At 31.1% G+C, this 26724-nt stretch overlaps 1 protein-coding gene across 6 annotated transcripts in view; it reads right to left on the bottom strand.

Moving 5' to 3' along the window:
• Positions 1-26724, bottom strand: part of FAM135A (family with sequence similarity 135 member A) — a 115881-nt gene that overhangs the window by 43622 nt on the left and 45535 nt on the right. For 3 of the 6 annotated variants that reach the window (XM_074237301.1, XM_074237300.1, XM_074237303.1), the window contains exons 4-13: positions 26482-26561; positions 20155-20294; positions 19978-20048; positions 17712-17885; positions 12967-13056; positions 11564-11690; positions 10618-10771; positions 7549-7626; positions 4585-4634; positions 492-647 (exon numbers count right to left, since the gene is read on the bottom strand). In XM_074237301.1, coding sequence (XP_074093402.1) covers positions 492-647; positions 4585-4634; positions 7549-7626; positions 10618-10771; positions 11564-11690; positions 12967-13056; positions 17712-17885; positions 19978-20048; positions 20155-20294; positions 26482-26561 — 1120 coding nt within the window. Of the gene's footprint in view, positions 1-491; positions 648-4584; positions 4635-7548; positions 7627-10617; positions 10772-11563; positions 11691-12966; positions 13057-17592; positions 17664-17711; positions 17886-19977; positions 20049-20154; positions 20295-26481; positions 26562-26724 lie in introns of those variants that run through there. The other 3 variants (XM_074237302.1, XM_074237305.1, XM_074237304.1) reach the window with 2 other exon arrangements.

The raw sequence follows: 26724 nt of genomic DNA, 5'->3' as shown, positions 1-26724 counted from the left end.
CTATTTATTTGATCTTGTTTACTTTTTTTAGCACACTGTGACCTCAACAAGCATTGGATTGGGAGTGGAGAGAGATTCTATTTCTGGTTCTGTTTCAAAATGCCTGTATAGCCTTTAGGGGAGTCAATTCACCCTCTGGTTGAGTTTTCCCACTCATAAAAGAAGAGATTGCACTAATCTGAGGGTCCTTCCAGCTTTGGTCTTTGAAGAGAGGGAAAAAAGAGGTGGCGGACGTTGGAAGAGAGGGAGAGAGGGAGAGAAGGAGAGAGGGAAGTAGGGAGGGAGAGAGAGAGAGAGACAGACAGACAGACAGAAAAACAGAGAGACAGAGAGAATGTGAGTGCACACACAGGCATGCGCACACACACACACACACACACAACATGTGCTTGGGTAAGTCTTTGTTTACATAAACCTTGGATTTTGTACTTTAAGAAAATTTAGCAGATAAATGACAAATTTCATCATGATATTCAACATTTAGCACTCACCCTTAATGTATGATGTTCTTGTGCTAATAAAGCTGTAATTTCATCCTGTAATGTTATAACTTCTAAAAACTGTCCCCACAGTGCCATTAGAAGTGAGCAAAGCTGTGCAAGATTCATATTTATGAGTTCTGCCAGTTCATCAGGATTTTCCATTTTCTGAAATGGAGGAAAAAAAATACTGTTTTCTAAGACCTATTAAATATACAAGTACAAGTTTTTATAAAAATGTTAGGTACTCAATATAAGAAAAAGGCTGGGAACAAGTTGTTTATATCTTAGTTTTCATATAATACTACTTTTACTTTTACTTTTTTTTTGCTTTTACTTTTATCTAACTTATTTCATTACTAAAATAGTTCTAGTAGTTAAAAATATCTCAAGTAAGACTTCATTAATAACATTTCAAAGCATAATAAGGAAAAGCAGAAAACAAAAAACCTACTAATGTGATTAAACAAAATAAAATTTGAGAGCTATTGATAAGCTCTTACAAAAATACAATGGATTTAAAAAACCAGATATAGTCATATGAGCTACATAAATGTTTATGATTCTATGGAAGGTACTGGGGTATTTTTGTTAAATTACAGTTTTGGGACTTAACTACTATGATTCTGTAACTAAAATTTTGGTTTGCCCTACAGCATTCAGGCATAGTCTGCTTAAAGAGGTGACAAGTTTCCTCACTGACATCAAGTAAAGATTGTGGTAACTACCTCTTAGAATTGTCACAAAGGGGTTTTCTGTTCAGACATAAGTTAGATGTCTTACTTTATTCTTCTTATTTAGATTGCTTCTACAGTCTGCTTCAATTCTTGAGATTCTGTAATTTTCCTAAACTCTGTAATTACTCTAAACAATGATGACAAAAAAATTATTCTATATAAATAAAATGGTGACAAAATTATTCTATGGAAACATCATCAAAGTAAAACTACTAACCTACTGTGAAAGATAGGGTCCATTAACAGGGGCAATTACTAAAAAAGAGTCTCTTAGATGAATAATATTTAGTTATAAGTATTAATTTTTCATGGACATAATTTTATTCATAGGAGTGGGTATTTAAAAATAATTAGAGCCTAAGTACTCTGTGCAGGTGAAACCTTTTTATTTCTATTTCTTTTCATTACTTTAAGAAAGGAGCTGGCAGTAGCTTAACTCCCTGAATATCAGCACTGCAGGATACTAGGCAGATATACAGAAATTCAATAATCCTCTAGTAAATCTAACTTAATAAAAATAGTTACTGGGACGGGGAAACACAATGAATTACAGTTAAATTTGTTCTGCCATTTGCTTTTAGTTTGGAACAGGACTTTTGTTTTAAAAATTAATACATAACATAATGGTATAAGATTATCTTAGGCAAAAATCTAGATAACAATGAAAACATTTAAAGTTTTGAAGTGTCTTGATATTGAGTTTTATTAGCTAAGCTTTCCCCTAAAATAAAATTTTACAATAATATCTCTAGAAAAGTTCCACCTAATATTGAGCAAAGAGCATGAAAATAGTGATTAATAAGTGCTTATTGACTGACAACTCAAAGAGACCTTATAAGACAGTAGTACATCTAATTCAACTTTCTCATTTTTTAAAAATGGAAGTTGACTGAATAAATCAAATATTCTGAAGTTACTAATAAAATAAATAAATAAATACAATTTCAAATAATTGATAAAATATGATACTTTGATACCTTCCTTAATCAGGTGAAAACCAATTAATCATAGGCTTTAGATTAATGAAATGAATGAAAAAGTCCTTCATCAACTGGACTGACTTTGACAGCAACAATATTCATAATGTAAAAGAGATCTGAGCAAGTTAAGAGGAGAGAAAATGCCTATTAAATCATTTGTTTATAGGAGGACTTTGTAAACTTTGGAAGTTTTGAAAACTTCTGATCTACTCATCTCCATCCCAGTAATGCCTCCAGAGCTGGATAGCAGTGTCTGCATGGGGAATCAAGGACTAGATGGAGGGTGAAGGTCTTCAAAGAGTCCAGCAGAAAAGCTAATAATAAGTAAGAGGGAATATCTTTGAGGATTGTAAGCAAGACTTTCAGGAGTAGTAAGTTAACCTTTGCCCACATGTATTCTCCAAGCCTGAGTTCACTTTCCCCCAAAACTTTATTCTAGTGGGACAGTTTGTCCAATTCTTGGAGATATGTTCTATACTAACTGGCCTTGAAGTCAGGGAGATGAAAATTTGAATCCAGCCTCAGACAGTTGCCACAAGTCACTTCACCTGGTTTGCCTTGCATCCAGGGTTTTCTCTAGTCATTACGATTCATATTGGGCCACTAGACCCAGATGACTCTGGAGGAGAAACTGAGACTGGTGACCTAGCATAGCTCCCCCACCTCATTCAAATCCAAATCTTGAGCTTTTCATGACATCATCTCTCTAATGTCGGTCTTTTTCCAAAATGAAGGACAAACATTAACCACACCACTGCAGTAAAATATCCCTTTTCAAAAGCTTAATAAGTCTGTTTATTGATAATTTTTGAGATACTGATACTTTTTTTTTAGGTTTTTTTGCAAGGCAAACGGGGTTAAGTGGCTTGCCCAAGGCCACACAGCTAGGTAATTATTAAGTGTCTGAGACTGGATTTGAACCCAGGTACTCCTGACTCCAAGGCCAGTGCTTTATCCACTACGCCACCTAGCTGCCCCTTATACGAAAGTGCAAAGATGCCTTGATACAAAAGCCTTAGAGGACTCCCCAATTCCACAGGAACAAGCCCCTTAAGCACCAAGGAGAGAGCTACTCTTGCTAAAGGGGGGTGGGATATAACTATAATTAGAAGTGATAAGGAACCTCAGAATTAGTATGTCATACATAAATAACCTGAAACTTATTAGTCAATCAGCATTTATTAAGCATTACTATGTGCCAAATACTGTTAAAGTTTGGGGAAACAAAGAAAGAGAAACATATAGTCCCCATTCTCAAGGAGACCATATTTTAAAGAATTTAAGTAAATGGTCCAAGGTAAAAAAGATTTTGTTGACCTGGACTAAAATCTAGGTCTTCTGATTTTAATCTTCATGATTAAATTTCTATTTCTTATTCCTATTTATTTCAATTTCACTCTGCAATATGGTCAAGGTATAAAGGGCTGAAGATGAAAGCCTATCCATGTTAAAGTAGCCTTGTATTCTAGAAAGTTATTCTTTAGAGTACATATAATTCAGATTATCGTATATAGGGTTTAAATATGACAACTTCAGTCTTAAACTACAATAAACAAGTTTGATGTAGTAAACAAGTTTGATAGTATCCAACTATAGGACATGAAATACCATTTATTTCAGGCATGGAATAGGTAAGAGAAGGCAGTAGGGAAGGAAAGTCAAGTAGGGAAAGTCAAGTCTCTAAATTGTTACTTTCAAGCATTATAAGAATTAATATTCAAAATAGTCAGTCACATATTCATCTACATGTTAAAAATACAAAGAAACAGTCCAAAATCAAAAATATATATATATATAATTTCTGGATTATATATCACTACTCCCTTCTTCCATTAGTATATATAACAGTAAAAGGATTTTAAACATTGAAAATTGTTTAGATTTTTACTATGAAAACTGAAGCAAAACAAAGTTTCTAGCTACAGCAACAAGAAAAAAAATTTAAAAAAATAGGCTTAGTACTGGATAAAATTCTTAATACAGATAATATACATACATTTTCTTTCTAAACAATGCCATTAATAACAGCAACTATAGGTAGTAAAATATTTATCCATGAAAAATAATTTTTAAAAGTAACCCATAATTCTTAGAGAAAAATTATCTCAAATTACCTGAATGGAAATGAAAATCTTTACCTTTCAAAATATATTTCAATACAAGTAAAACCAAAACTTTTATGTCATAAATTTTATTTCACACTATAATAAAATATTTCCTGACCAATTTGAGATTTTATTTCAATAAGATAAATCATATCTTTTCATTTCAGAAAAACAGCATAAAGTTTTTAGAAAAATTCAATTAAAATTCTGAGTCATGTGTAGTTGAAAAGGTGTTACAAACTATCCAAATAATTCAATGATTCTTAAGAGAAGTCCGAAATACCTTTACTTCTTCACATAATTCAGTAAGGCGAGCTTCTACATCTATTTTTTCTGAAAAAAAATTAAAGTATAAATACTTGAAATATTTTGGTGTTAAACTTTAGCAATGGCAATTAATACAGTTAAATTATTTTATTTAAGCAAATGTAAAAAATTTCTGGACCAGATTTGAATAGTTAAAATAAATGCAGATGTAATTTACCATTTTTTTATTTGAACATTTACCATGCCAGTCCACTAAATAACCACTTTCTAAATTATTGCTGTGGTATAACAGCATAACAGTATTTTTTAAAAAAGCTAATAATCTTATAAAATATCTATAATTGTTATATAATGACTAAACTTTATTCAAAGATCGTCATTCTCTCTTATGCACATCATTACATATAACACATCTTGAAACATTTTAATGAGCTTGGAATACTGAATTACTATGGAAAATGTGACAAATCTTTTAAAATTAAATATTTTTTAAAAAATAAAACTAAATATTTTCTAATTTCACATTTTATCAATCATAAATATGTTTAAATCAAGAATTCTTGAAGACATATTTACAGCATAATAAAAACTTGTATGATACCGATTATAAACATCTGGATGAAGCAGAATTAATTAAAGTACTTCCAATATGAACTTAATGGAGTACTTTAAATGAAGAAAAATAATGAAACAAATGTAAAAATTTCATCATTTTTTTTCTTCTCATGAGAAGTTCAACTTGTATATTATATAGTGACATTTATTTTTAATTGACTGCAAAACTAAAACAATATATTCAGCTTTTGGAAAAGATGCCAAATTACAAGGTCAGTACTTTGTAGTTATCTAGTCTAATCTCTCCACCACTGTTGGTTTGTTTACTCATTTTCAATAATAGGGAATTTCCTAAAAATGTTTACTCCTTCATTAAAGTGACTCCTATTAGAAAATGTTATGAAATGATTGATTGTTGTGGAAACAACTAAATTAATACATTCAAGAGACAAGGCTTTCATAGTTTGTAAAATCTTTAACTTCAACTATTTGAAAAATCTTTAACTTCAAAAATTACTTTATGAATTTTATATTTAATCTGATATATGATTCCATTTGACAGCTTTACTGGCTAAGTGATAATAAAACAAGGAAGCCTGATATTTCTTGTTGTAAAAATTTAAATAATCTATCCCCCCCAAATGAAGTTAAAAAATGTTCAATAAGTTTGTGAATTTTGCTGTTTTCTCATTACTCTCTATGTAAGATTTTCTCTGTTGAAATGACTAATAGATATTAATATTTAACTACCCAGAGCAGTTTAGATCCTTCTTACACTGTTATTTAAAAAAAATGAATTCACTGAATTTTAAAACAAAGGTCTCTATTTAAATTCAGTGAATGGTATTTTAAATCAGTGGTATCAAAACAAAATGATGCAGCAGGAAGCATATTGATTTAGAAAACTAAATATTAATATTTTATTGTATTTTATTTATTTTCTTAAATATTTCCCAATAACATTTTAATCTGGTTCAGGTCTCATTTGGGAGTGGTAGTCCCCAACCCAGTTTGAATATTTTGACATTTTTATTTTAAATTATTGCTTTGATTAAGAAACTGTTAATGAAGGTATGTTTTAAAATAAGCTTGTCTTTGTACTTCACTTTTTAAAATCAAGTAAAAGTACCCTTTAATTGTTATTTTAAGTTCAAAATCAAAACTGTCTAAAAAAAACAACTTTCTAATATAGGAGATCATAATATGGGGCCATAATATAAACTAAAAAACTACCAGTTATAAATTAATGGATCAAAATAATATTTTAAGTTTCATGATAATAAAGGAAAATTAATTTGCTTCAATGACACTGAATTTGAATATGCATTTATTTTGACATGGAGACACCAGAAAGTATCTTTATGGTCAGACTTTCTACAATGTAAAAAATATTTACAGATCTACAAAACACATATATATGATAAATGTTTATAGGTATTTTTTATGAGACAAAATTGAAAAAAAGTTCATATAGTTTCAGCTTTTGTCTTACTTCTTCTTCTCTCCCTCCCTCTGTCTCTTATATCCTTAAATTTTGTTAACTTTTAGCTGGGGGAAGAAAACATGTGAGGAGGTCTGGCTTTTAATTTAAAATTTTACTTATTTTTTTAATGTATAGATTAAAAACAGGGAAAAAGTTTATTGAACTCTAAGACATATTTTCAGTTTTGTATGACATACTACCTGCTTAATTTGATATAAAACTCTTTTAAATAATATTTCACAGTGTTAAATAAACTAGTATTACCATTATTTTCTCACTAAATTGAATTATAAATGTCTTTGAAATATAAAATTAGAACTGTCATTTTAACTTACAAGAATAATTTTTATTTATTATATAATAATTTTTGAGAAGTTACTCTGGAGTTGAAGCAATATTACATGAAAAATGTAAAACAAAGTCAAGCTAATTCAGTTGGTCTTCTGATTTACTTATGCCTTACAGATTAGATTTTTTTCCATTAAGTTTTTTATCAGTGAGCCTATTCAAGATTATTCTGTTAAAAATTAAGTTAAGTTCATTCTTGGTAGTATAGATGTTACCTAAAATGCATTTTTTAATACTCCTTAAATTACCACATGGTAGCTCTATTCTTGAGCATAATTTGTGACTATGACCTAGAAAGAAGTTAACTAATTCTAAAAAGGATATTAAAAGATCCTTAAGGATAGCCTTTTTACATTTATCATTTCATACTTCAAAATAAGAAATTTAGGTAATTCTGCCCTTTGGATAACTCATTCAAACTAAGAAAACTACTGAAACGATCAAAAAACTGCTTCATCAAAGAACCAAAATCTGTAACTACTAATAGAGGGAATATATTACATTGGTATATAAACTTATTGTAATAATTTAAAACAAGAACTGTTATTATTACTAAGATTCTATGAGGTTACTTATCCTGCATTAAAAACATACCTAGATTTGTGTCTTTCTGGTTTCGTGGACATTTTCTTCCGAGAAGGCGCTCGTAAAGGACGTGCATGCTGGCCTTGGCTAGTTATAAGGATTGCACACATGACTAGTTACTATACTCCGTTTTCAATGTAATTTATTAGAATTTGCCTATAAGTTAGTAATAAATGTTATCACTAGTCTCATTGTGTAGTTAGATTAGAGCAGTAAATCAGAGTTCATTGATTGATAAGCATATTAAATATTACTTAAGAGGTGTACATTAAGGATGAAATCTAAAGATTGTTACTTATTTCAATTTAAATCTTTTTAAAAGACATGATAAAAATAACTCCATTTTATTTATATGCAACTTTATTATTTTCAAATAGACATTTATTAATAAACACCTCTTAATAGGCACATGCTAGGTGCTGAGGATAAAGACAAAAAATGAAAAATAATTTTTTTTGTCTTCAAGGAATTTTAAAGAATTTTAAAGCAATAGGATGCTTAATTTAATTCCATTTATTGACCTAAGATTTAAGGAAACTGAATCACAGAGAAGTTACATGACTTCCTCAAAAAGCAATTGATGGACTAGAACTTAGGTTTCTAGAAGGCCTAGTCCAATGCTCTCCTTTAAGCACCACTTTTATTTTAGATGTCAATAAAAAAAATTACATCATCACTGGAGGTGAAAGTAAAAATGCAAAAAGGAGAAAATAAATCAAGGCATTATTTGTTCTAAATATTAGGAACTTTGCTACTCTCAAAAAGCTCTGAAAAAAATTTTAAATTTTATTTGAAATTCGAATTTTTAAATAAATAAAAATTTGAAAATTCATGTAAAGAGGAAAAAGCAAATCCAAGAGAAAAAAATAAATTCAACGTTCTAGAAACAATGTTACATCTATTTACAAATTTGTACTCTTTATGGGGTAATGGAAATATACTATTACACAAATTTTATTTGTAAAGAACTTATTTAAGTCTATGTATTAATAATTTTATCTTAAACAGTAAGATTTGTTAGAAGTCTATTTAAAAGATGCAAGCAGAAGAGAATAAAAATTCACAAGAAAAAAGTAAATGGTAATGAAAGATGTAAGGAAAACAAAGAACCACCAAAAATAAGACAAAATATTAAAATGTCTTTGGGGAAAAAAGTAAATCTTATTCTCTAAGTTATATATCCAGTACCTATGCTTATTCAAATAATTTTTAAAAATTATCTTTTACCATACAAGAACTTTAAATTTAAAATACAGAATTAGAAATAAACTTCTGATTAATCTCTGGGACTGTGTCCTTAGTGTTGAAATATAAAATAGACTGTATGTCCAGGCTCACTTTGCCAATTAAAAATAAAAGGAAAAAAAAATCTCTTAACACATGTATGCATGTATATATATTCACTGAGGAAAGAGTTATTGGAGCAGTTAGGTGGCACAGTGGATAGAGCATTGACCCTGGAGTCTGGAGGACCTGAGTTCAAATCCAGCCTCAGACACTTAATTATTACCTAGCTGTGTGACCTTGGGTGAGTCATTTAACCCCACTGCTTTGCCAAACAAAAACAAAACAAAAACCCAAGAGTTAGCAGTATAAATTTATAAAAAACCATTGTAAAAAATGACAATTAAATAGATTGATATTTATCTATTTGAAATAAATTTTTGTCTCTGAGAAAGATAACCTGTTCTGAGTACTTCAAGACTCAATTTCTTTTAGAAATTGGCTATTGTCAACAAATGTATTTTCAGATAATTTTCTGAAATATCTATTGTGTTATATGTAAAATTATATTAGTAGGTTGCATAAATTAAAATACTGATTCTACACAAAAAGGCAAGGTGATATAATCTACTGCTCTGAAGAATACAGACACTCTCCATTTGTGTTCTACATGTAGGATTTGTTCAAAGGACACATTGAGATATTTTAAACAGAGGGCAAAAGAAGAAAACAGTTTGTCCAGATAACATATTCTGAGGAATAATAGCCAATAAGAATTGTGTATTAACATATATACATGTGGGGTATGAATGTACATAAATATTCAACCTTTTGAAGCAATTTCCCCAGGGAACTAACAATTTTTCTATGGTGTAAATAATTAAGCTGACTGCGACATTATAAAGGCAAAGACAGGGGGATCATTTGCTATTTCTACACTTTATCTCAAAAGTAATAGTGAACCAAAGTAAAAATATGGTTTGACAAAAAACAAAAAATAGGTAACTATAAAAGTAGGCTACTTATTTTTAAATTAATTTTATTTTCAATTTTTTTCTTTTCTATTTAACTTTAAACATAATTTCAAATGAAATATTTGTGAGATATCTAAAATGTTATCTACTATTTCATAGAGAGCATTAACTATTATTAAAAGGTTAAGGAACTCAAAAGGATAGGCAGAAAATATGATAAAACCATGTTAACAGTAATCAAAATATAAAGACTTGAATTTCTGCAACTCACAGTTAATATAATGTGAATATATATTCACTATATATAGTTAATATAATGAAAATCTTTTAAATGATCTAATACATTAATTTTTATTACATAAAATTAAAAACCAAACATAAAATCAAAATTTTAACTTTATCAATCCCACTAACTTATATACATGTGTATATGTAAATATATTTATATACATAAGCAAATATATTTACATATATAAGTTTGTTGGTGAGTTCTAACTTTTAAAGCACTGGTTAAAGGATAATCATAACACTACAAATTTAGAGCAAGCAACAGATTCAAGTTGTTTTAAGTTTTAAGTTGTTCCTGGTGCTTACAAAATCTGACTACTCTTGTTAAATATTTTATGTGGACCTTTAATTTGTTTCCATATTTGTTTCATAATATTACTTCCTGGTTTTATTTTTCAGGATAAGGTATTATTTTTTTGTTTTTCATGTGTCAAAATAAAGATTAAAATATTTCTGATTCACATTTTCAGATTCAATGGTTAAGAGAGGGATAAATATTATTTATGAAAATTATAGTTCTCATGTGAAAAGGATAGCAATGTGTCTTCATAATTTGGAAGTACAGTTAAAGATTGTATTACTTCCAACATACCCAGATCTATTCTGTGACAAGAGGGAAGCTCTTGTGTTACCATTAGGAAGTAGCTGTGCAATCCTTGGAATGCGAGCAGCAAACTGGCACAAAGTGTATAATGGAAACTGTAGGCATGATGTAAGAAGGATTCTGCAACCATGAAACTGCATCCCTAAACAAAAATATTAAGACAAAATATTACTATTTAAAAAACCCTCAAAACAAAAATATAAGGATTACATTTTTCTTATATTAAAATTCAAATAATTTACAATAATCCCTGTCAAATCTCAACCATAAATGTGCCTAACAAAGTTAATACAAATATTTTTATTAATAAAAATCAATTAAGAAAATTATATGGCTCAATTTGTTAAACTTAATTATATTGAAACAAAGGCTCATCTAATTCAAGTACACATTTTTATGTTATCTGTTAAAATGCTCACATTAGAATTATAATTGTTGCTTTCTGGAATCAGAGGGGACATTTGAACTATTAGGCCAGCATTTCGATTGGTAATGATTCATTATCTCATTACTTTCAAAGATTTTGTCAGATTTGACTGTAAAGCACTTAGCAAAGTAGCTAGCACATAGCAATTCCTAAATAAATGCTAACAATGATTATTGACTAACATCACCTCCATTTTTGAAGGGGACCTTTTGCTGAATGAACATACAATACTGAGTCTATGCTTAATTCTGCAAAGAGTAGAAAACCTTGGAGGGGAATAAATTCCCCTTGAAGCATTTCTTTACACTGTGAAGGTTTTGTTAACAGGACAAGGTTAATTATGGATAAAGTTGGTAGGTTGTCAAAGATTTCATTTATTCAGTATACATCTTAAGCTAGGTCCTAAGGTTATAGTTTAATTTTGACCATCAGATCATGGAATCATCTGATTACATTCCTTTTTCCTGAAATAATAAGAAAAAAAATACATATATACTATATTCTTACATCTGGAGTTAACTGTTTGGAGTAGTTATTACCAAAGACCACACTTTCAAGAGTAGGAATCACAGAGTCCTTGTTTTGTGCTGGTGCATTCCTATTTAACCAAGTGCTCTTCACAGGACGAGGAAAGCTGAGGGAACAATTATTTATAAATTATGTTTTTTCAATAAATAATTTGAATTCAACTTAAATATATATTAAAGTCTTATGAAAATTCATGTAAAAGGCAACACTTCTGCAAGATTTTGATTACTATGAATGTATTTTTTAAGATAATTTTATAATTATTTCCAGTGACTAAAAGATAATGAAGTTTGAAAAATTATGGTTATTTCTGTACTGAAGACAAAATTACTTAAAGGTATTGTTGTTCTCTTTGGTAAATCTTCACATAACTTGATAATGTCTACAAATTCCTTTAGACACAATCTAAATAATTCTAATGTCAAAGCTGATGTGGTAGCACAAACCTTTTATAAAAAAAACTTCCCTTTGGTGAAGGAAAATCATCATTTTAAAAATAAATTTTTTAGTTTTATTACACACTAGTGTGTGAGATAAATTAAGAATGATAATTGATATTTGTCATATTAATAAGCTTTGGACCATTTACCAAAAGTAAGCAAAGGAAATCAATATTGCCATAAGCTACAAGCCCATTTGATATGCAAAAAGAAATTTGAGAATGGCGAACATATTATGGTATAATAATGTGATGGAATAATAATATTTGTCCTCCATTTTCTTTTTTCTTTTTTAGTTTTTATAAGGCAGTGGGGTTAAAATGACTTGCCCAAGGTCACACAGCTAGGCAATTATGTGTCTGAGACTGAATTTGAACTCAGGTCCTCCTGTCTCCAGGGCCGGTGCTCTAACTGCACCACCTAACTGCCCTGTCTAGGCAATCATTGTCTGAGGCCGGATTTGAATTCAAGTACTCCTGACTCCAGGGTTGGTGCTCTATTCACTGTGCCACCTAGTCACCCCCTACCCTTCATTTTCAAAGAAGTCTATGACATCAGGGAGGTGATGCCATGACAAGCATATGAATTGGATTTGACTGAGGGGGTGCTGTACTAAGTCATCAGCCTTACTTTCCAGGGAAAGTTGAACTCAAAGTAGAAAAGCAGAACTCAAAATCTTACAAAAAATTATTGTTGAAAACTATCTTTACTTGTAATTGAAAAAAATTAAATTAAAAAAAGAAATTTGGATTTGCAAAAATAAAATGTCCAGGGTGGCTAGTTGGCACAGTGAATAGAGCACCGACTCTGGAGTCATAGTACCTGAGTTCAAATGTGGCCTCCGACACTTATTGATTACCTAGCTGTGTGGCCTTGGCCAAGCCACTTAACCCCATTTGCCTTGCAAAAAAATAAAAAAAATAAAATTAAAATGTCACTCACAGAAAATAAGAGATTTCCAAGTCAATTGTAAATTCCATTTGCTGAAAATGTTTTCCAAAATTAAGTAATGGTATTACTGTTTTGGAAAAACTGTAATAAAATAACATACTAAAATTATAGGAAACAATGGCAAGTTACATATATAAAAAATTCTTAAATTACTTAATTTAAAAAATTAATTGAAACAATATCTATTTGGATTAATTGCATTTGTTTTATTGTTGTTACAATGCAAAATGTTCATACTTTTTTTTCTGTGTTTGGAAGACAACGCTATAATAAATAAAGGAATAAATTTATTAAAGCATTTAGGGCTAGGAAATTACCTTTAATAATGACCTCTGGATGAGCATGATCAGTAAAAAGCCTTGTCATTATCTTGTGCTGTTTTCTCTTACCAACCTCCAAAATTGACTTCGAAGTAGAGGAAAGTGAGAGAAAAATTTTGCCTTCATGGCAAGGATAATTCTACAATAGAGGGAATATGTGGTACCACAGAAGTTACTGAGGGCATTAACATCAGCTATTGAAAGCACCTCAACTTTTCCTCCAGTCATTAAACAGAGTCAACAATTTATCCTCCTGGAAAATGATTTAGAGTCAAAAGAGTCTTTATATAATAATTCATGTTTAAGAGGTAAGATATCCTTTTTTCCTTTTAGTCTATGGCAAAACCCAAGATATTACATGAGGAAGCATATATTTAACTAAAATCAGCTGATTTCATCAAAATGAGCATTTGATAGATGGTTTACATAATAAGTTCTGTTCATAAATATTAAATAAAATTTATAAATTTTTACCTAAAGAGAGTAATTTATCCTTCCTTAACAACTAGCAAGTTTTTCGTAAGATTATAGATTTAGAGTTAGAAAGGCTCTTAGAAGTCACCTAATCCTAATTCTTTATTTTACAGATGAAGAAACTGAATCAAACAGTAGTTAAGTGACCTATTAAGAACCATACAGCTTGATAGATTTGAACTCAGGTTTTCATGACCAAAAGTCCAAAGCCCTATCTTCTATATATCATATTACCTCCTCTATTGGTACATCTTTTAAATAATTCAAGAACTGAAATTATCTAACAGAAACAAAAATGAGAAGTTTACTAAAAGCAAAAAAACATTGAAAATATACAAATCTGAACATAGGAATTGTTGAAGTAATCTTGAGTAGTATTCAAAAGCTTATCACAGTATATGATGATCAGTTCTAGCCTGCATAGTTAGAAAAGTATGTGAAATAGAAAGGTAGTAATGCATTTTAAAGATGAACAAAATTTTGGAAAATCAAAATACTTTAAGGGGAAAAGATAAAGCTGGAACTATTCAACTTAGAGATAGAAGGAAATATGATAGGCAATTTCACAGTTAAACTATCTAAGGCGTTTATATATAGTAGATGAACTATAGCTCTACTGCAAAGATAAAAAGAGAAGAGTATTTTATTACATCTTTAGGCAAAAAATTTAATTTCCTGACATGAGAGATTGTAAAACATCACACTAGGCTATTAAAGGAAGTTTTAGAATACTTTCCTCTGAAGTCTTTAAGAAACACAATAAAATAGTTTAGTCAGATAAGACTGTATTTTGGCATGACCATGCCAGAGAACAGGGATACATGAACTATCTAGAATAACTTTGGTTTGTCTTAAGAGCCTACATTTTTTTTTTTTAGGTTTTTGCAAGGGAAATGGGGTTAAGTGGCTTCCCCAAGGCCACACAGCTAGGTAATTATTAAGTGTCTGAGACCAGACTTGAACCCAGGTACTCCTGACTCCAAGGCCAGTGCTTTATCCACTACGCCACCTAGCTGCCCTGAGCCTACAAATTTTTATCAGAATCTATTTTGAATCTCCAGGGCCATATAGATTCACAAGTACATTCTAGCAAACATTTAAGGAACAACTGTTTCCAATTCTATATAAACTCCTTGGAAAAATATATGAAGATGGAGCTCTGCCTAACTCTGTCTATGACCGTCAATATGGTGCTGATATCTAAACCAGGAAGAGTCAAAACAGAGAAAGAAAATTATAGACCTATTTCCCTAATGAATATAGATACAAAAATCTTGAAAAAAATCTTAGCAAAACGATTACAGCTAGTTATCAGTAGGATAATTCACTATGATCAAGTAGGCTTTATCCTGGGAATGCAGGGTTGGTTCAATATTAGGAAAATTGTTAGTATAATTAACTATATCAATAACAAACCCATTAGAAATATATGATTATATTAATAGATGCTGAAAAAGCCTTTGAGGAAAATACAGCACCCATTCCTACTAAAAACAATAGAGCTTTAGAATAATAAGCAGAATAAGAAACTGAAGGAATTAGAATTAGAAAGGAAGAGACAAAACTCTCACTCTTTGCAGATTACATGATGGTAGACCTGGAGAATCCTAAAAAATCATCTAAAAAAAACTACTAGAAACAATTAGCAACTTTAACAAAGTTGTAGGATATAAAATAAATCCTCAACATTTCTATTATATGACTAGAAAGATACAGCAGAAAGAGCTAGAAAGAGAAATCCCATTCAAAGTAACTTCAGACAATATAAAATACTTGGGAGTCTATCTGCCAAGGCAGACTCAGACACTTTATGAAAACAATTACAAAACACTTCTCAAGGGCGGCTAGGTGTCACAGTGGATAAAGCACTGGCCCTGAAGTCGGGAGTACCTGAGTTCAAATCTGGCCTCAGACAATTAATAACTGCCTTCCTGTGTGACCTTGGGCAAGTCACTTAACCCCACTGCCTTGCAAAAACAAACAAATATACAAAAAACCCCCACTTCTCACATAGATAAAATCAGATTTAAATAACTGGGCAAATATCAACTGCTAATATAATAAAAAATGACAATTCTACCTAAATTAAACTACTTATTTAGTGCCCTATCAATCAAAATTCCAAAAAAAATTACTTAAATGAACTGGAAAAAATTGCAAGTAAATTCATATGGAGAAATAAAAAAAATCAAGACTTTTCAAGGATTTAATGAAAAAAGTGCAAAAGAAAAATGGTTTAGCCCTACCAGATCTAAAATTATATTATAAAGCATCAGTCATCAAAACTGTCTGGTATTGGCTAAGAAATAGAGTGGTACATCAGTGGAATAAACTAGGTGTAAAAGAGATAGCAGGAAATGATTATAGTACTCTGCTGTTTGATAAAACCAGAGTCCAGCTTTTGGGATAAAAACTCCCTCTTCAATAAAAATTGTTGGAAAAATTGGAAGTTAGTACGGCAGACACTTGGATTAGACCAACACCTCATACCCTATACCAAGATAAGATCAAAATGGGTACAGGATTGAGAAATAAAAGACAATATTATAAGCTAACTAGGAGATCAAGGAATATTTCATCTGTCAAATCTATGGAAAAGGAAGCAGTTTATGACCAAGGAAGAGATGGAGAACATCATTAAAAACAAATTAGATAATTTTGATTACATTAAATTAAAAAAAAGCTTTTGTACAATCAAAACCACTGTAACCAAGATCAAAAGAAATGTAAATTGGGAAACAATTTTTACAACTAGTACTTCTGACAAAGGACTCATTTTGAAAATATATAGAGAACTGAGTCAAATTTATAAAATTTGCTAAAGTTAGCATCCACCATTTGACAAATTGGTCAAAGGATATGCAGAGGCAATTCACAGATAAGGAAATTAAAGTGATCTATAGTCATATGACCAGAAAGGATGATGATCAATGTTTGAAGGGACATGGGAAATCTGGGACACTAATACATTGTTGGTGGAACTGTGAACTCATCCAACCTTTCTGGAAAGCAATTTGAAATTATGCCCAAAGGACAATAAAAATGTGCATATCCTTTGATTCAGCAATACCATTACTTGGTCTATATCCTGAAAAGATCATGAAAAAGGATAAAAACATCACTTGTACAAAAATATTCATAGCAGCTCTGTGGTTGCAAAGAATTGGAAATTGAGTGATTGTCCATCAATTGGAGAAGGGCTGAACAAATTGAGGTATACATATGTTCTGGAACACTATTGTTCTATTAGGAACCAGGAGGGATGGGAACTCAGAGAAGTCTGGAAGGATCTGCATGAACTCATGCTGAGTGAGATGAGTAGAACCAGAAGAACATTGAACACCCTAACAGCAACATGGGATGATAATCAACCTAAATGGACTTGCTCATTCTATCAATACAATAATCAGGGACAATTTTAGAGTACTTGAAATGGAGAATAACATCCATATCCAAAGAAAGAATTATGGAATTTGAATAAAGACCAGAGACTATTATTACCTTTAATTTAAAAAAAAAGTTATTTTATTATATAATTTTGCTATCTCTTCTATTTTATTTTTTTCCTTAAGGATATAATTTCTCTTTCAACATATTCAATTTAGATCAATGTACAGTATGGAAACAATGTGAAGATTTGTCAGACTGCCTTCTGTGGGGAGGTGGGGGGAGGGAAGCGAGATGAGGGGAAAAGTTGCAAAATTAAAAAAAAGATCTGCTTTGGATCAAGAAATACTATTGCATAATATATCTGTACTACTGTTAAAAAAATCTCATCTTCTTATTATTAATTACATACTAATTTCAGCATAATTTATATCACCATAAGTAAATTTGAAAAATCTTCAAATAGTTCCACATTGCTAATCATTATTCTTCAAAGCATTTTTCTTCCTAGAGGAAAAAAAAAGGATTGTGACTTAGGGGATCAGATAAATTTACCTTATTAGTGGCTGATGTAGTGCAACTAATGATGCATGGACTGTAACAGACACAACAGAAAGGTGGAAATAATCAAACATAACATTAATATGATGATGAAGGCCTCTATGAAGGCTAAAGTGCAGCTTCAATGTTCGGCTACTTATTAGTTGCAAGGAGTTCAAGTCATCTGCCCTATAAAAAGCAACACATTTGTATATAAGTAGAGAAACGGTTTAAAAAAATTACTTATTTCCTCATTCAGTTTAAAACAACAGAAAATAATCAAGAATGAAGATCCAGTAGTTTTAGGGAAGGGTCATTATTAATTGCCTTTTTTTTCCTTAGATTTTTCAAGGCAATGGGGTTAAAGTGGCCTGCCCAAAGCCACATGGCTAGGTAATTATTAAGTGTCTGAAGTTGGATTTGAACCCAGGTACTCCTGACTCCAAGGCTGGTGCTCTATTCACTGCACCACCTAGCCACCCCCATTAATTACTTTTTAAAACTAAACAAATTCTGAGAAATAATCTAAAAAGCACTAAATTTACATGAGATAACAACACCTCAGTATCACTCTATTCTCAATATCCATACCATAAGTTGATTTATAGCTGTCTCACAATAAGGTCTTTTTTGGCATTTCTGCAACTACAATAAAATTCTTCACATAGATAAGTCAATTGTATTATAATTATTATAGGTCAAATTCAATTCTGGTAAATTCTTAAAACTACTTCAGATTATTCTGTTGTATAGAAATCCATAGTATTAAAATAATGACACCGGGGGCTTTGAAAACCATTAGTGAAACAAAATTTTGATTGTAATGAGATTTTGTCTGTAAAACAATTTTGCAACAACTAGCATTACTGGAAGTATAGAACAGAATAATTCCTTAACATTGGTCAGTACTAAGCAAGACTATTTATTGGAGGAACACTATCAAGGTATTCCTTTGTGCAACAAAAGAGGACTTTCAGTAGAGAAAGTGGCCTTCATGTGGAAACTCAATTCCTTACTGCCACTGAACTTATCATAATGAAAAGTTCTTAGGGCTGAGATAAATCAGTGACATTAAAGATAGATTAGATCTAGAAATACCACAAAGCAATTTGATCTTAAATGAAATTTTCAAAAAATGTTTTAGAATAGCATTTACAAGACAATAAATAAAAAGTAAAACTATTCCATTGTATTTACAATTCTCTCTACATGGCAGACAAGGATATAAAATGCTTCCAGTTATGACTGGTCTAAAATATATAGTTCTAATGATTTAGTTGAATAGGCAAGTCATGATAGTCACTTTTAAATTTCTTAAGAGATTTTGAAAAATGAATGTTATAAAATCTGACAGGTATTAGTGCTGCTCATAAATTGATAGGCCTTAAAGTCTAAAATTAATAAAATTTTATTCATTGTGTTTCTAAGATTTGAGTCAGAGTGCTGTAATGGAAAAAACATTGATCTTTGTGTTCAGAATCCTGGACTCAAATTCTTGTTTTTGATTTTTACTAGCTATATGACCAAGGTAAAGTCACAAACTCTCAATGCTTAAATGTTCTCATGAGGAAAATAAGGATAATGGCATCTATCATACCTATAAAGACTTTTGTAAGGACCAAAAGAAACAAATATGTATAAAACAAGGTGACAGTCATTAAGTATATGTTAAGCCAAATCTTATTATGTGGGAAATGGGGCCACTACTTACTCTATGTCACTAAAATAATTACTGTGAGAAACATGCTTTGTAAACCTTAAGCTGCCATTAAGATGAGTTTTCATTATTATCACTTCATCAAAGGTATCGAGATAGAGTTCATTTCTCTACTTTCTCATGTTGTACAATTTTACCACCTGAATTTCATATCATCTAAGTATATGTGTTTTCACATTGTCTTCACCTGGTAAAGTCAGTTTCCAAAATTACATTCCCTACTTTATTTTAAGAGAGATTGTCACAGAAACGGGGTGGATCAAATATTTAATAAGGGCCTACTATGTGCCAGGCACAATGTTAATACTTTGATCCTTATAACAACTTTATGAAGAAGGAGCTATTATTATTACTTTTTTACAGCTAAGGAAACTAAGTGACCTGACCAGGGTTATACAATTACTTTTGGACTCCAAGTCTAGTGTTCTCTCCACTGTGCTACCTAACTATAGAAAAGATTTTAGGAAGAAGGAAATGGTACTAAAAAAAAATTGCAGTTCTCACTTATGGATGTATAGTAAGTCTAGGTATCTTAATAATCAACTGTTTTATTTGGATACTTACGAATAATCTGTGTCTGTGAAGTGTAGATCTAAAGATAACAGGAAATTCATTTCATCAAGGGATTCTTCAATCTTAAAAGAAATGATTGGCTTATGAAAACCACATTGAATAGGTATAGAAAATATAAATGATAGCTGAATGAATGCTTAATTTTTTTTTATCTGTATGGTCACTTACCTTTTTTTCATCCAATAGCATTTTAACTTTGAAAATCATAACATCATTTATAACAATCTCTTCATTTTTGTAAAGAATTTGAAATATTTTACTGCAAATTATATTGTCATGAACAGAAGCTGGAAAGGCTAGATCCAGACCTGAAAATAATAACATATAGAATTGACAAGTGAATGGTAGAACAAAATAAAATAAGTTAAATGTATTATTATTATTATTATATAATATATAAATATATAATTATAATTATATTTAAATGTCATGGGTCCTTCCATTTTAAAAATTAAGACATAGCAAAAAGAGTTCAATTTTTTTTCTTGATTAAGAAGAGGAACCCACAATTGCATTTTTTTATTAAGGCATTAAGTATATATTAAATAATTTTCTAATCCCTAACTATAAGCAATTTGCAGGTTAATGTAGCTTTTAGAAAGATTGCCTTTCCTCTCTTCCTATGTGATACCCAGCTGGGTTGCTCTAGTTTCTTCCCCCCTTCCTTTCTCCAGGCTGGTTCTATTTGATTCCAGTTTCATGCTGCTGGTCCAAATAAGTGATTTGCCCAAGGTTACACAGCTGTGAACTCAGATCCTCCAGACTCCAGGGCCCGTGTGCTATCCACTGCGCCACCTAGCTACCCCTACATAAAAACATTCTGGCAACAAGCTGCAGTGTGAGGAAGTGGACACAGACCCTGGATTTAATGTTCAAGTGAACCTTGAATTCTTACTACTTATAGGATCATCAGCAAATATTGAACTTTTCAACATCAGTTTCTTCATCTCTAAAAGGTACTAATATTCACAGTCTGTCAGCAAGTCAACAAGCATATATTAAGCACCTATCATATGCAACCACTATGCTAAATAGTCCTTGCATTCAAGAAACCTTTATTTTAATGGGAAGGACAATAGGCAAGTAAAGAGTTCCATACAAGATATGTAAGTAATAAATGGAAGAAAATTTTAGAGGAGAAAGGGCAACTGGGAAAAACCTCTTACAGAAAGTGACAAGTTGACTATTGAAAGAAGTCAGGGAATATAAGAGGCAGAAGAAAGGGGTAGAGTATTCCAGACATGGGGAACATCCAGGACAAGGGTAGACAGATGGAATAATATGCCTGAGGATCTGAAAGTAGGCCAGGGTAACTGGATTACAGAATGAAGACATGGAGGATAGAAAAGTAGATTAGCAAGGAAGGAAGGGTATAGGCCTTGAAGAGCTATGACTACCTGAGAAATAGGGAATGAGGGAGGGAAAGAGAGAGATAGAAGACAGATTTATATATATGTGTATGTATGTGGGGAGGGAAAGGGGGAGGGAAGGAGGGAGGGGAGAGAGAGAGAGAGAGAGAGAGAGAGAGAGAGAGAGAGAGAGAGAGAGAGAGAGAGTCAGAAAATGAAGAGAAAGGAAGAGGTTTAAGATGAAAGGAAGCTTCATTCTAACACTGGGGCACTGGTTAGCTGGATAATAGTAAGGAAGTTTCCAGAATGGGAAAGGGAAGAGGAAATCTGGAAAGGATAGCCTGCAAAGACCATTCAAAATGTAAGATATAACAGTAAATTAAATAGTTTTCTAATCCCTAACTATAATCAATTTGCAGGTTAATGTAGCTTTTAAAAAGATTGCCTTTCTTCTCTTCCTATATGACTCCCAGCTGGGTTGCTCTAGTTTCTTTCCCCCTTCCTTTCTCCAGGCTGGTTCCATTTGATTCCAGCTCCATGCAGCTGAATCTAGGCTGATCCAAGCCCAGTCATTGCCTCATGGCTGTTTTCTTTCTTTATCTTTTCCCCCCCCTTTCTTTCTTAATAATCTAAATCTTTGTTCTTCTCCCTCAACTGTCAATTACCTTTTTAGAAACGCATCTTCTTTACCTTGATTCTCATGTGACTACTCTCCCTCCTTAGGGACCAGTGGTTTTCGGCCTTCAATTTCTGGTAAGTAGCCTGTCCTTTAAGTCAATAATGAAGCTTATTATCTAGCTGCTTCTCCAAAGACTCTAACTTGTGAACTTTGACATAACTTGTAAATTTTTGTGCAACCTGTGAATTAAAGTCTAAGTCTTTCTTACCACACACACACACACACACACACACACAAATAACATTTTTTAAAAAGATTGTTTTTGTTACTCAGTTGTGTCCAACTCTTCCACATGGAATTTTCTTGGTAAAGACACTGGAGTGGTTTATCATTTCCTTCTCAGGCAAACAGCTTCCTGACTTCAAGCCTCACATTCTATTCATTGTGCCACCTAGCTGCTTAGTAAACATTTAATGAATTTAATTATCATAAGAAAAAGCTATTAACTATTCTAATTTAGGAGTAGGATCACATATGTCATATTTGAACCAGGTAAATAGGCTCTTTATTCATCTATATTTTAAAAACCTAGGCTTTTAAAAATAAAATGTGAATTGTTTATGTAGACTGGTTATGGATCAATTGTCTAGTCTTCTATTTCATTTTCAGAGTCAGTATTTTTTATTTGTTTTATTTTTATTTTTTTAGGTTTTTGCAGGGCAAACGGGGTTAAGTGGCTTGCCTAAGGCCACACAGCTAGGTAATTATTAAGTGTCTGATACCGGATTTGAACCCAGGTACTTCTGACTCCAGGGCCGGAGCTTTATCCACTGCGCCACCTAGCCGCCCCATCAGTATTTTTTAAATTGAAAAACATCAAGGATATTATTTTGTATTTTTATTATCTGTAATTCTAACTCACAAATGTGGTTACTTTTTTCCCTTTATTAGAAGATGAATTTGAGGTCCTAATATTTTTTTTAAAAAGAATATTGAGTTGTTTTACAAATACCTACCATACTTTACAAATATGCAAGTCTCAGAAGGAATTTTTTGTTTAAGATGGATTTATTTCACTTTTTATTTTTCTTTTTGATATTTTATTTTTTCAACTACATGCAATTACATGTTACAATTACATGGTTATTTTTCAACAATCATTTTTTGGGGGCAAAGTTTAGAGTTTCACATTTTTCTCCCTTGTTCCCTTTCCTCAACTCTCTGCCTGACAAAAAGCAATCTAATATAGGCTATATATGTATAACCATGCCAAATCTAAATCCATATCAATCATGTTTTATTTCATTTTTTGTACCATCACAATGAAAAATGGAAATTTTTTTTTTTTGCTCAAGCACCCTTAGAAGTACCTTGGTTTCAGTAGGCACAATTTTCACATCAAACTGAAAGTACCATATATACTCTTTCCAAAAGCATTATAAAATTTTGCAACATTCTTCTCATGATGTTTTTTAGAAAAAAGTAAAGCTGATTTTTATATAACTTTTGTAACTTGAAAAGCTATATACAGTGATTCACTCATATTTTTTTGATATAAGTAATTCTTTTAAGCTTGTCTTTAAAGACTAAAGATTGTCTTTAATCATCAATATTTAAAAAAACAAAAAGTAGTTGCATAAAAAATTATAAACCACAAATTACCACTAAAATTCAGTTCAAGAAATGTTCACTTATGTCCAGCATCTACTATGTCAATCAGCAATCCATAAACCAGCATTGATTTAAAAACCAAGTATGGGCTAGGGGTCAGAGATACAAGAAAAAAGAAACATTCTATGATCTCAAAAAGTTTATACTATACCGGGGGAGGCAACAAGTTCATGTATAGGTACATTCAGAATAAATATAAAACAAATATCAGGTAGTTCAATACAAATTGTCCAGGGAGAGAAGGTACCAGAAGTTAGGAAGATCTACAGACACAATGTATCTTGGCTGAAATCAGATATTTTATGAGAGGTAAGTGAAGAATGAATAAATTCATCCTGGGGAATACATGAAACACAGAAGAAAGCTAATATTAAAAAGATGCATTTTTGTTTTGGGAGAAATGTTATAGCACTAGAACAGTCCTGCAATTTCTGAGAGGCAATCAAGTCCATACTTCTCTTACTTATTTCTGTGTTCAAATGATAGGTCATTTGCAGTGAGTTCAAAGGTATATACTGGATTAAAGTTAGGTGTGTGCAAGTGCATATATAAGTGTATATGTGCATGTATGTATATACATACATATATACATACATACACACATGGGTGAATACACACACAGGCTGTTCATCTGTTTTAATATCTATAAAATAGGCAGTCTTTATCCAACTGTTTTTCCTTTGAAGATGGGTAAACCATTATAGAACTCCCTTTATGAAGTACTGCAATGTTCCTGGGCTTAATGAAATTTGCACAAGACACCAACAAATAGCGGATTTCACTATTCACAGGGAAATGTTCTTCAACTTGGACTCTTCACTGAATCTCCAACATGACAATGGCAAACACCTTAAACAAACATACAAATCTGTTTTTTGCCTTGCTTGATATTAATGATAAAAGTTATTAAATGAAGTTTTATAGATATAGATATATAGATATAACTTTTAAAGAATCTCATAAATAATGCAGAAGATAACATGGTTTGTTTGTTTTCTTAGGTTTTTGCAAGGCAAATGGGGTTAAGTGGCTCGCCCAAGGCCACACAGCTAGGTAATTATTAAGTGTCTAAGGTTGGATTTGAACCCAGGTACTCCTGACTCCAGGGCTGGTGCTTTATCCACTGTGCCACCTAGCCGCCCCAGAAGATAACATGTTGAAAGGGAATTTTTAATGTGGCTCTATCTAATCAAACACTTAAAAAAATCAATAAAAAATGACAATGGGATATTATATTTTCTATATATTTTAATCAACTGTGCAATGGTAAATGTGGCCTAGAAGTTCATTGTTAAAAGTTTGCCTCTTTCCTACTAATAAGCCTTAACAAGGAACCACTAATTTATATGGAAATTATTTAGATTTATAGAAAAAGGGAAAAGTTACTAGTTGTTTTCTTTTTTTCTTTTTTTGTTAAGACAATTAGGGTTAAGTGATCTGCCTAGAATCACACAGTTCTTATTAAGTATCTGAACTCAGGTCCTCCTGACTCCAGGATGAGTACTCTTTACTGTGCCATCTAGTAGCCCCTTCTTATGTTTTTTTTTATTCAAATTTCTATAATTGTTTTTTTCCCTGTTTGTCATTCTTTCTTTACTGGTAAAGTTCACTTAGTAATAAATCACATTTATATAAAGATATATATACATATGTATATACATAATCTCATTTGAAAACACAACACTTTTAAATCCATTTAAGCAATTCTTTCTAATACTTAAGTATGGAATTCTTTCTTTTAAAAAAAAGATCAAATATTTACTTTCAAGGCTGACTAAAGAGTATAAGTTACATTAAAATTCAATAAAGAAACTATGTCTTCTATAGTCTTCATCTGTGAAAAATATCAAATCCTTCTTTTTTCTTACAAGGGGATAGGAAATTTGTTTCCAATGAAGAATAGAATTAAATATAATCATATAATGAGAAGCAGAATTTTTCTGGAATTACCGAAATTCTTAAATGGAGAACTTGCAAAACAATCTTGCTCCATGCAATATTAAGAAATTTATTCAAGACATGGAGAATGGTCTTCAATGGTCTAGGAACTCATTTAAATCTCACTGAAAGACTCTATAATCAAAACTAGATTATTTAGTTAGTGTAATCAAAATGTGACTTCATGAAGAATTAAAAAATGTCAAAACTTGTGAATTCAATGTAAAATCATATAAAATTAGTACCGCAATAAAATCACCCCACCAGGACACCAAGGTCTAACTAAACCAATTTAATTATACTGCCATCTGTATTGTCTTACCATGTTCCTCTCCAACAAAAGTAAGAAGGGGAGAAATTGTGTTTTTATACCTCACTGCCACTTTCAGGTCCACATTCTACCACATTCACTCCTGAACCTCTTTTCCTTTGAAAGTCACTTCATTATGTTATGTTAACTCTATCCAGATGCTGGTGGATATTTATCACCACCTCTGAAATATTTCTCAGTGCTTTTTTTGCTTGTTTTTTTTGGAAGGCAATGGGGTTAAGTGACTTGCCTAAGATCACACAGCTAGGTAATTACTAACTAGCTATGGTCGAATTTGAACTCAGGTCCTCCTGACTATAGGGCTAATGCTCTGTCTACTGCACCACCTAGCTACCTCTTTTCAGTTTTTTCAAGGATTTTTAAAATTATCCACACATGGTATTTAGTATAAAAATTTTGATATATTACTGACTTATGTAAAATTAATTACCTATCTTACACCCCTCTTTACAATATATAACTGTAAACTAGGGAATTTTATTGTGCCCATATATAGTTTTTTAAAGGTAAAAAATATTTACAATATCATCTTGCAATTATTAATACTCTGCTTATTTTTTTAAACTTAAAAATATTTCCTGGCTTACCTGTTGCATGTAACAAGCTAGCTTCTAATCTGTGGGGAATTCTTGGAGGAACTTTCATTGATGCCCGAATCTGGTAAAAACTGAAGCAAAAGAGAAAAATAATGTTTATACATAATTTAAAAATAAGTTGATAATTCTTTCATCTTTATCTTTCCCACATAAAAGACTAATCTTCCACATTGCTTTCTCCTAACAGAAAACACTTATTAAGAAAAACTAAAGAAATATTTGTCTGTGCTTTCA

Source organism: Macrotis lagotis, chromosome 5 (assembly GCF_037893015.1).
Source record: "Macrotis lagotis isolate mMagLag1 chromosome 5, bilby.v1.9.chrom.fasta, whole genome shotgun sequence".
In the NCBI taxonomy this organism is placed as follows: domain Eukaryota; kingdom Metazoa; phylum Chordata; class Mammalia; order Peramelemorphia; family Peramelidae; genus Macrotis; species Macrotis lagotis.
The sequence above is the reverse complement of the archived record's forward strand: the minus strand, read 5'-3'. Positions and strand labels throughout refer to the sequence as shown.